Source organism: Lichenostomus cassidix, chromosome 22, assembly GCF_008360975.1.
Source record: "Lichenostomus cassidix isolate B80296 chromosome 22, HeHo_3.0, whole genome shotgun sequence".
Lineage (NCBI taxonomy): Eukaryota > Metazoa > Chordata > Aves > Passeriformes > Meliphagidae > Lichenostomus > Lichenostomus cassidix.
This window is the reverse complement of record NC_139502.1, coordinates 1,438,862-1,448,383: the sequence shown is the minus strand read 5'-3', so window position 1 is coordinate 1,448,383 and position 9,522 is coordinate 1,438,862. Positions and strand designations below refer to the sequence as shown.

At 65.4% G+C, this 9,522-nt stretch overlaps 2 protein-coding genes across 3 annotated transcripts; one reads left to right on the top strand and one right to left on the bottom strand.

The window, feature by feature from the left end:
• Positions 1–359: 359 nt before the first annotated feature.
• POLR3D (RNA polymerase III subunit D) lies at positions 360–4,210 on the bottom strand. 2 transcript variants are annotated; one of them, XM_085080724.1, is made up of 9 exons: positions 3,626–4,210; positions 2,891–3,056; positions 2,721–2,764; positions 2,237–2,382; positions 2,031–2,155; positions 1,755–1,926; positions 1,424–1,671; positions 989–1,141; positions 360–772 (listed from the first exon to the last, which is right to left on the bottom strand). In XM_085080724.1, exons 1-9 carry the CDS (start codon positions 3,664–3,666, stop codon positions 650–652), a joined length of 1,218 nt encoding a protein of 405 aa, XP_084936850.1. In that variant the 5' UTR covers positions 3,667–4,210; the 3' UTR covers positions 360–649. The 2 variants fall into 2 exon arrangements, with proteins under 2 accessions (XP_084936850.1, XP_084936849.1); XM_085080723.1 differs by having other exon boundaries at positions 2,031–2,158; positions 3,626–4,205.
• Positions 4,211–4,377: 167 nt separating this feature from the next.
• Positions 4,378–8,984, top strand: PHYHIP (phytanoyl-CoA 2-hydroxylase interacting protein). Its single transcript, XM_085080725.1, has 5 exons — positions 4,378–4,692; positions 5,719–5,902; positions 6,618–6,792; positions 7,419–7,536; positions 7,637–8,984. The coding sequence occupies exons 2-5, from the start codon at positions 5,738–5,740 to the stop codon at positions 8,169–8,171; spliced, it is 993 nt and encodes a 330-aa protein (XP_084936851.1). The 5' UTR covers positions 4,378–4,692; positions 5,719–5,737; the 3' UTR covers positions 8,172–8,984.
• The last annotated feature ends 538 nt before the right edge of the window (positions 8,985–9,522 follow it).

Here is a 9,522-nt window from a genome sequence, read left to right as displayed (position 1 = left end):
GGGTGTGGCCGCTGAGGGCAGAAAGCGCGGGAAGGGCGGGAGCCGGGAAGGGGCGTGGTCATAGATAACGAGGGGCGTGGTTATGCAGATTAGGCCTAGGGCATGCCGGGAGGAAGGGAAGCTGCAATGGTGGGGCGAGAAGGGATGCGGCGAGCGGGATAATGTGGAATCGGGAGGGTAAAACGGGACGGGATGGGAAGGGGGTAATATGGGACGGGCAGGAGAGGATTGAGATGGAATTCGGCGGGGAAATGGCAGGAGAGCATTGCCCCCTGCCCACTGCAGCCATGCCCAGGGACCCCATGGCCAGCGAGGTGGGGCACAGCAGAGGTGACAGAACAAGACAGAGCAGCCTCGCACAGGGGGAAAAGAGGTTTTATTCCAGGTTTCTCCCCCCAGACGTGTGTCCTGCTCCCACCAGCATGTCCCCAGAGCTGGGGGACAGGCCACGGTCCCACACATCCAGAGATCCCCGTTTGGCACTGGGGGGAAGCAGCCAGTTTGGGGGACACAGCCGGACCCCCCGTGGGACTGGCAGGAGGTTGGAGGTGGCTCTGTGCCCACACCTGCACGAGCCCCCTCCCCACATCCCAAAGGCACATCTGGAGGGGCTGAAGGTCTGTCCCTAGGGGCCAGCGGACCCCCTTGGCTACCGGTGCCGGTGCTCCAGGAGAGCCTCGAAATCCGGGGAGCAGACCAGCTTGTGCCTCACGTGGCCCAGCACTATCATCTCGCCTGTCCGGTTGTCCCCGATGCCCACGGACACCAGCTCCTGTTCCACAGGGGGAAACACCCGTGAGCACCCCAATCCCATGGGAATCCCTGGGAGAGGGGTTCCTGCTGTGGGGAGCTGAGCCTGGAGATGTCCCCAGAGGGGACCAGCAGGACCCTTCCCCACCGTTGTCACAGGGAAGAGTCAGCATGACTCCCACAGAGGGGTTATCTTGGGGTGCACCCCCCAAAACTGGGTCCCCACGTCCCCCCATACCTGTAGGAAGGAGCAGGGGGTGCCCATGGTCACATCCAGGGTCACCTTGCCCAGCACCAGCTGCACCTTTCCTGACTTTCGGATGAGCAGCTTCCCCACCTGCCCCTCGGGGAGGTCTGCCAGGGTGCAGGTGTTCTCCGCCTGCTTCGCCTCCTGCCGTGGGCACAGAGGGATTGGGATCACAGTGTGGGATTGGGAACACAATGTGGGATTGGGATCACACTGCGGGATGGGGGGACACTGGGGAATAGGGGATCACACCGTGGGATAGGAGGGAAGTCACCACAGGACTGGGGAAGATGACACCATGGGATGAGGGGGAGACATCATGGGATGTGGGGGATAATGACAGCACAGGATGCAGGGGATAATGACACCATGTGATGGAGGGACATTGCACCACAGGATGAGGGGACATCCCCACCAAGCCCCTACCTGGCTCTTCTCCTGCTTCACCACCACCACCTGCCCGTCCTCGTTGTGCAGCTCGGATTTGATGGGTTTGGTGTCGTGGGTGGGGGGCTGCCCGGGCAGGGTGTCAGGGAGCTGCAGGAACACCAGCTCCTCCTCGGCCGCCAGGCTCAGCTGCTGCAGCAGCTCGGCTGCTGACACATCCCGCGGGAATCCGGGAGGACCCTTGGGCTGTGCTGGCTTAGGATCCTCCTCACACGGCTCTTCCTTCACTGCAGAGGTGGTGGGTGAGTATGGGGAAAAGGGGAACACCCCCAGCCTGTCCCTGTTGTGTCCCCAATCCATCCCAGCTCACCTTTCACGGCTGGTGGGTCCAGCTCCATCTTCTCCTCCTTGGATCCAGGCAGCCATGGCTCGGTGTCCTCCTGCTCTGCCGCCTCCTCCTTGAAGAGCCACCCTGAGTGGGCCAGGGGCAGCTGCACCGGCTTGTTCCGGATGTCGTTCTTCAGCCCCGGGTCATCCAGGAACTGTGGGGACAGCAGGGGGACACTCAGCACCGCCTGGGTGACACAGGGGACGCTCAGCACTGCCCCGGTGGCACCAAAGCCACCTCCACCCAGTGCCCACTGACATCATCCTTCTGCAGCATCCGCAGGATCTGCTTCGTCTCCTCGTCCGTCTCCCGCTTCTCCTTCTTGATGTTGATGATGTGGGAAGGGCCGAAGTCGGACATGTCCACCGTCTTGTCCCAGGAGCCTGCTGGGTGACAGAGGAGCAGCCCTGGGTCACCCTCAGCCGGTGGGAACACCCCAAAAAGCAGAGGGAAGCTCCCATTACCTTTCTTCTTCATCATTTCAGCAGGGCCCTGCTCGAAGATGGAGTGGGACTGGATGACCTCTGGCCGGCCGCGGCCCCGGCCGTGTCCATCCCGCTGCCGCTCCCGCTCCTTCTTCTCCTTCTTGACTGACACATCCTCTCGGGGCCTGCGGGGCAGGGAGGTGGCACATCACCCCCCAGCCCTGCCCAAACCCCCTCCCAGGACATATTTTTTTCAGAAGGGACCTCTGGACATCACCCAGAGCTGTCTGAGATATTTATATGGGTGTTTGAGGCATTTCTATGGACATTTGGGATATTTCTATGGATCAATGGGATTCCCTCTCACTCCTCCCTTCTCCAAACATCTAGGCCTAGCTCCTGCTGTCTATCTTTGGATAGATGCTCCCAAATCATCCCTGTGCCCCCTTTTTTACCCAAGGGGACCCCTCCCACCAGCAAATCCACTCCTGCCCCCTCTGGAAACAATCCCAAGGCCACTCACTCCTCCTTGATCTTCCTGCTGATGATGTTGGGGGTAAAGGTTTTCTGTCAACAAAAACAGAAGGACAAAATCACTCTCAAAATCCCCCCTGGGGTCCCTCATCACCCCCAGCCCAGCATCCCAAAGGGACAGGACATTGGGTGACCCCAATTCGGGGAGGGGGGCCTCACCTTTTTGACGCCCCCCAGGGTGAGGTCTCGGGAGCGGATGGAGGGCAGGCGGCCCGGGCTGAGGGGGGGAGCTGCGGGGCGTCTGCCCAGCACCCCCCGGGACCCCGGGAGCCCTGGCCGGAGGCTGCCCGGGGAGCCGGAGCTGCCAGAGCCCCCCTCGGCCATCCTGTGGGGAGGGGACACAGTCGGGGACATCCATGGGGCTCAGGGGGGTCCTGCACCCCCGAACAGCGCTCAGTCACACACCCACCTCAATAATAAACCCCCCAGGATCCATTGCGCCCCCCTCCCCAGCTTTCTTACACCCCATGCACCCCCAAACAGGACCCACTTGTCCCGTCCGCCCCAGGGGTCTCAGACCCCACGATCCCCCTGCTCTCCCCTCCCCAGGGGTCTCAATCCCCACCGTTTCCCCCAGGACCCCCTTGCCCCCACTCCCCAGGGGTTCAGACCCCCATTACCCACTCGCACCCCGCAGGATCCACTCGCAGCCCCCTCCTCATGGGCCTCAGGACCACCAGGACCCCCTGCGCCCCCTCCCCAGGGCTCCCACCCCCCTTATCCCCTCTTTGCCCATTCTCACCCCTCTCCCCACCACTCTCACTCCCCACACGCCCCCAAACAGGACCCACTCACCCCTCGCTCCACAGAGGTCTCACCCCCCTCCTCGCACCCCCCAGGACCCCCTCGGCCCCCCAAAAATCCTCCCTCCCCCCCCGCCACGCCACCCCTTACCCTGCCCGGGCAGCCACGGGCTCGCCGCCCGCACTGCGCATGCGTGATGCACGGCGCGCCCGTCACGGAGCGACGCTCTCGCCGCCATGTTTGCTGAGGGCGCGGCGGGCTTGCCAGCGAACCGCCATCTTTGTGGTTGGCATTGCCCAACGCTGGGTGACGGCGGCGGCGCCATCTTTGTGGCGGGCAGTGCCCGGCTCTCCGCGCTGGGCACGGGGCGCAGCGCTGGGGGGGAAATTTTTGGGGGGTCGTTCAGCCCGTCGTTTAACACCCTCGCGAGTTTTCTGCTGTGCAACCACCACCTCGGGGTTCTCTATAGCCCCACAGCCAGCCGGCACCCCCACCGGTGGGGGGGTTCATGCATGGGCAACCTCCACGCAGAAATTTGGGGGACAATGAGGTTTTTGGGGTGCTCCCCAACGTGACCAACCCAGAAAAGCTTTGTCCCTCCAACAGGGGTGTTCAATACATGAAAAGCAAGACGTACCCCCCACCTCGGGCTTTGCACCCCCATTCCCGCGGGGGTCCTGAGTGGGTACCAGCATTCCCACGCACCTCCTCCATCCCATTTTTGGGGCCGGGAAGGAATGTCCCGGTCATGCCACAAGCGGCACAAGCGGGACACCCCCTCCCGGCCCCAAAAATGGGGGGAACAGGCAGAACCTGCCCACCACCCACCCCCAATCTGCACCCACATCCCACTCTGCCTCCATCACCTGACGCCGCACGCATCCCTCCATCCCATTGGCAGAACCGGGAGGTTTTTCCTTCCTCCCCCTTCTCTCCCAGCTCCTTGGATATCTATTTTTCCCCCTTTTTTTTTTTTTTTCTCTCCCTCCTCTGGAGGGTGTTTGCTATTTCCGAGCTGGCTGGGAGGATCCCAGTCGCATCAGCCGCAGGCAGCGACGCGGCATCGCCGGGTACCACCGCGATCCCTCCGGCATCCTCCGTCCTTCCCGCCCGGCTCAGCCCCGCCGGGGCTCTCTGTCCTGCCTTCCCTCCCCTTCTCCCACCCTGCCGCTCCACCGGCATCCCCGCGCATCCCGGCAGCCCCCCGGCACGGCCAGGTAAGGGCCTCACCGGCACCGTGACACCGGAGCAGCCACCAAATCCGTCTGCCGTTGGGACAACATCCCGATGGCATCGCTGAGGGATGCTCGGGGGGCGCGGGGACGCGGGGGGCACGGCATCGCTGAGGGCTTTGAGGGGACGTGAGGTGTTGGGGACACGGGGACACAGTGACACCATCCAGCTGGAACAATCCCGGTGCAGAATTCCTGCGCCACCGCCGGGCACGGGAATGGGGCAGCGAGGTGGCACCTTGTCCCCAGCGCGGTGACCTTCTGCCGTGCCCGAGGGCTTCGGCGGGGGGGACGCGTGGGGTGACAGCGGATTTGGGGTGGCTGGGGGTGCAGGAGAGGGGTAGGGGTCTGCGCAGATGGGGGGGACACGTGGCCGTGGGTGGCCGTGGGTGCCGAGTGACAGGGACACACACGGCTGAGCCCGGCGTGGGTGGCCGTGGGCACACGGGGGGGCGGCGGCACGTTGGCAGCCCCGCGATGCCACTGCTGCCCCCGCATAAAGCCGGGGTGCACGGTGGGGGGCACCCGCCCCTCCAGCCCCCTCCGAGAGCCCCCCGTTCCCGTGCCACGGATGTCACCCCGTGTCCCCCCCTCCGCTGCCATCGCCCACCCCCAGAGCGCCTTCCTGGGGCGCAGGGAAACTGAGGCACGGGCCGGGGCAAAGGCGGATCCAGCTTTTCCAGTGCCTGAGTCCAACCCTCCCCTCTCCCAGCAACTCCCTCGGCTCTCCCCTTGTTTTTCTTTCCCCACCCGGTGTTGAGCAAACCCCGAAACACCCGCTGGCGTCGCGCCGGAGCCCCGCGGCACCCGGGGGAGCGGCCGGGGCCCCCGCACCCGACCGGGCTTGTTCCCGGCGTCCCGCTGCCTGCTCCTGCCTGCGCTGCCTATTCCTGGCTCCCGGCCGCTGTTCCACCCCGCTGCCATCTGCTCCGCCGCGGGCGGCCTTGGCAGCAGCCGACGTGGGCAGCGAGAGGGGGCTCGGCACCCCCAAACCCCTCGCTGTGCCCGCAGGAGCTCAGCCCCTCCGGCCATGGAGCTGCTCTCCACCCCCAAAAACATCGAGATCAACAACATCACCTGCGATTCCTTCCGCATCTCCTGGGCTATGGAGAAGGGGGACCTGGAGAGGGTCACCCACTACTTCATCGACCTCAACAAGAAGGAGAACAAAAATTCCAACAAGTTCAAGCACCGGGTGAGCCGGGGGAGGACGCGGGACCCCCTGACCGGGGAGAGGAGATGGTGGTTGGGAGGGAGGAACTGGCTTTTAGCCCTCTCTAGTGCTGATTTTGGGTCATTCCCCTCACGGGACACGCTGGCAGAGGTCACTGGGATGGGGATCGGGGGGTGACCGACCCCTCTGAGCCCCCGCGGGGGAGCAGAGCTGCTCCTGCTCCCCCTCCCCGTGCTGCGAGTCACTAATTCGGGCCGTTTTTAGCAGCGCCGTTGCCACGGTGATGCTATTTAATGTTTAACATTATTTTTTTTTTCTCTCCTCCCCAATAATAAGGGGTGGGGGGGTGGGGGGTGGGATATTTTTTTCCCCTCTATCTCCCGACTTCAGCATCCGCCGTTGCCACAGAAACGGCTCTGCACTGCGGAGCTGCTCCGTGGCCTATTGACACCGCGAGATGCCACCGGGAGCGAGGGGTCCCCGAGACCCACCCCCCTCCGTGGGCACCGTCGCAGCAGGGGCGTGTTTGGGGACAAGGATGGGGGAGCACGGTGGGGTCAGAACTGGGTGGGGGGGGCAGCCCGAGACGTGTCACCGCGGTGTTTTGGGGGGTCTCAATGGATATTTTGGGGCGTGTGGTTCCCGGCAGCATCCCCCCGGCGCAGGGCAGGGATGCAGGGCAGGGGTCCGGGGAGGGTAGGATGCTGTCCCGCCTGACCCTCACCCCTCGGCACAGGATGTCCCCACCAAGCTGGTGGCCAAGGCTGTGCCGCTGCCCATGACGGTGCGGGGCCACTGGTTCCTGAGCCCCCGCACCGAGTACAGCGTGGCCGTGCAGACGGCGGTCAAACAGAGCGACGGCGAGTACCTGGTGTCCGGCTGGAGCGAGACCGTGGAGTTCTGCACCGGGGGTGAGCGGGACCGGGGCGGGACGGAGCCGGGAGGGACGATGGGGGCGTTGCTGGGAGCCCGGAGGGAGGATGGGGGCGATGGCAGGAGCCGGGAGCTGGGAGGAGGATGGGGGCGATGCTGGGAGCCAGGAGGGAGGACGGGATTGGTGCCTGAAGCCAGGAGCTGGGACAGGGGATGGGGACAATCCCGGGAGCTGGCAGGAGGATGGGGGCGATGCTGGGAGCCGAGAGGATGAGGACAGGGGCAATGCCCAGAGTTGGAAGCCGGAAGGGAGGATGGGGTTGATGCCTGGAGCTGCGAGATGGGAGGGGAAAGAGGCCAATGCCTAGAGCTGAGGGGGAGGACGGGGTGATGCCTGGAATAGGGAGCCGGGAGGGAGAACAGGGGCGATCTCAGGAGCTGGGAGGAAGACAGGGTCAGTGCAGAGAGCCGGGAGGGAGGATGGGGGAAAAGCTGGGAGCTGGGAGCCCGGAGGAGGACGGGGGCGATGCCGGGAGCTGGCACAAGCCGGGCCGGTTGGAGCGGCAGCTGATGAGTGGGAGGCAGGAGGTGCGGGGAGCTGCGGGCAGGGATGGGCTGCTGGAGGGGGATGGAGACGCCCTGATGTCCCCGTGCCTGTCCCCAGACTACGCCAAGGAGCACCTGGCCCAGCTGCAGGAGAAAGCGGAGCTGATCGCCGGCCGCATGCTGCGCTTCTCCGTCTTCTACCGCAACCAGCACAAGGAGTATTTCCAGCACGTCAGGTACCCCCAGCCCCATTCCCCGCTCTCCCCGCTCCCAGGCCGCATTCCCTGACCCTGCCTGTGCCTGTCTCTGTGTCCCTCCTCCTCCTCCTCGTGGCAGGATGCACTGCGGGAACGTGATGAAGCCGTCGCTGAAGGACAACAGCGGGAGCCACGGCTCGCCCACCAGCGGGATGCTGCACGGCATCTTCTTCAGCTGCAACACCGAGTTCAACACCGGGCAGCCCCCCCAGGACTCGCCCTACGGCCGGTACCGCTTCCAAATCCCGGCCCAGCGCCTCTTCAACCCCAACACCAACCTCTACTTCGCGGACTTCTACTGCATGTACACCGCCTACCACTACGTCGTGCTGGTCCTGGCTCCCAAGGGCTCCTCCGGAGATCTCTTCTGCCGGGAGCGCCTTCCCCAGCTGGACATTTCCTCCAACAAGTTCCTGACGTGCTCCGTGGAGGAGGGCGAGCTGGTGTACCGCCACGCCCAGGACAGCATCCTGGAGGTCATTTACACGGAGCCGGTGGACCTGAGCCTCGGCGTGCTGGGGGAGATCAGCGGCCACCAGCTCATGAGCCTCTCCACTGCCAACGCCAAAAAGGACCCCAGCTGCAAGACGTGCAACATCAGCGTGGGGCGTTAAGGGCAGGAGGCGGGCAGGGCCGGGCAGGGGGACAGGCGCCCGCCGAGGGGGCTTCTCCCACGGACGCTGGTGGGTGGAGGGCACGGGTGGGCGCGGGGGACCCGGGCGGTGCCCCGAGGAAGGAGCCGGCGGGACGCTCGCCCGGCAAGGAGGCAGAGCCCGCGCCGCTGTGCGCCCCGAGGGAGGAAGCCTTCATCTCCTGGACTGGCCGACCAGCAGCATCCTCGCTGGCGTGAGCCCCGCGCTCTGCCCTGCTCCGCGCAGCCGCTGCAGGACCCTCTTCTCCTCCGGTGTCCCCCGCATCCCCCCGCCCCAGGTTCACGCAGCCCCCGGGGAGCCTCGGCCCTGCCGACCGGGACTGGGGCTCCCCGGCCGCTCCAGGGGGTTCAGAGAGAGGCTGGAAGCACCCCCCGGTTTTGAACTGCTCCCGGGGACAGGGGGTGCTTAGACAGAGACCCCCGCTCCCGCCGGCGCGGGGCCGCAGTGGTGTGGGGGACCCCGGGCGTGTCCCCCGTGTCCTGTCGCTCTCCGCTCTGCCATCCTGCACCGCCCGAATCCCCGGCCCCGCGGCCCCGGAGGCAGCGAGAGGAGCCGGGACAGGGGGGAGCGGAGCTGACGCCCCCCCTCCCCGCGCCCCCCAACCCGCCGCCCCCCGCATGAGCCGTCGGCAGCATGGCGCTTGCGTGCGGCCCCCGCTGGGTGCCCGACCCCGTCTCTGTGTACCCCCTGCACGCTGTACGACAACCGGCTCCCCGTCCCCGAGCATCCCTGTGCTGTGCTGGAGGTGTTTCAATAAACTCTGTGCGGTCGCCACCGGCCGTGTCACGCGCCTCTGTCCCCCACGGGACCCCGAGAAGTGGCTCAGACCCCGCCACCGGTCCAGCTCAGGGGAAGGAGGGATGGGACGGGGAGGGGACAAGGTGGCACTCAGAGTTACGGGCACCCTCCTGCCCTCGCCAGGTCTCAACAATTTCGGGTTGGAAGGGCCTTCTTGGAGGTCACCAGGTCCATCCCGCCTGCCCAGGCAGGGTCACCTGCATCGGGTGACAATCTAAGCGGGTTTAGAATGTCGCCAGGGAGGGTGACTCCACCCTTCCCCAGGGCTGTCCCAGTGCTCTGCCACCCCTCATGGAAAGAAGTTCTTCCTCGTGTCGGGGTGGCACTTGTTGTGTTCCAGTTTATGGCCATCACTCCAGGACACTCCTAGTCCTGTCCCTAAAGAGCTCCCCAAATTCTGCACCCCCTTTGCATCACGGAAACTGAAAACCCCTCTGGATATAAACCCCCAATGCCCATCCTGGTTCCATCGGAGCATTCCAGCCCTGCACGAACCGGGAAGAGGAGCCTCCTC

Excerpts from the sequence above, each read along its gene's own strand:
- PHYHIP (XM_085080725.1), top strand. The coding sequence starts at position 5,738 with ATGGAGCTGCTCTCCACCCCCAAAAACATCGAGATCAACAACATCACC. Across the intron at positions 5,903-6,617 it reads CCAACAAGTTCAAGCACCGG|GATGTCCCCACCAAGCTGGT; the intron begins GTGAGCCGGGGG and ends CCCTCGGCACAG. Across the intron at positions 7,537-7,636 it reads GAGTATTTCCAGCACGTCAG|GATGCACTGCGGGAACGTGA; the intron begins GTACCCCCAGCC and ends TCCTCGTGGCAG.
- POLR3D (XM_085080723.1), bottom strand. The coding sequence starts at position 3,666 with ATGCGCAGTGCGGGCGGCGAGCCCGTGGCTGCCCGGGCAGG. Across the intron at positions 2,159-2,236 it reads TGAAATGATGAAGAAGAAAG|CAGGCTCCTGGGACAAGACG; the intron begins GTAATGGGAGCT and ends TCTGTCACCCAG. Across the intron at positions 1,927-2,030 it reads GGATGCTGCAGAAGGATGAT|TTCCTGGATGACCCGGGGCT; the intron begins GTCAGTGGGCAC and ends CTGTCCCCACAG.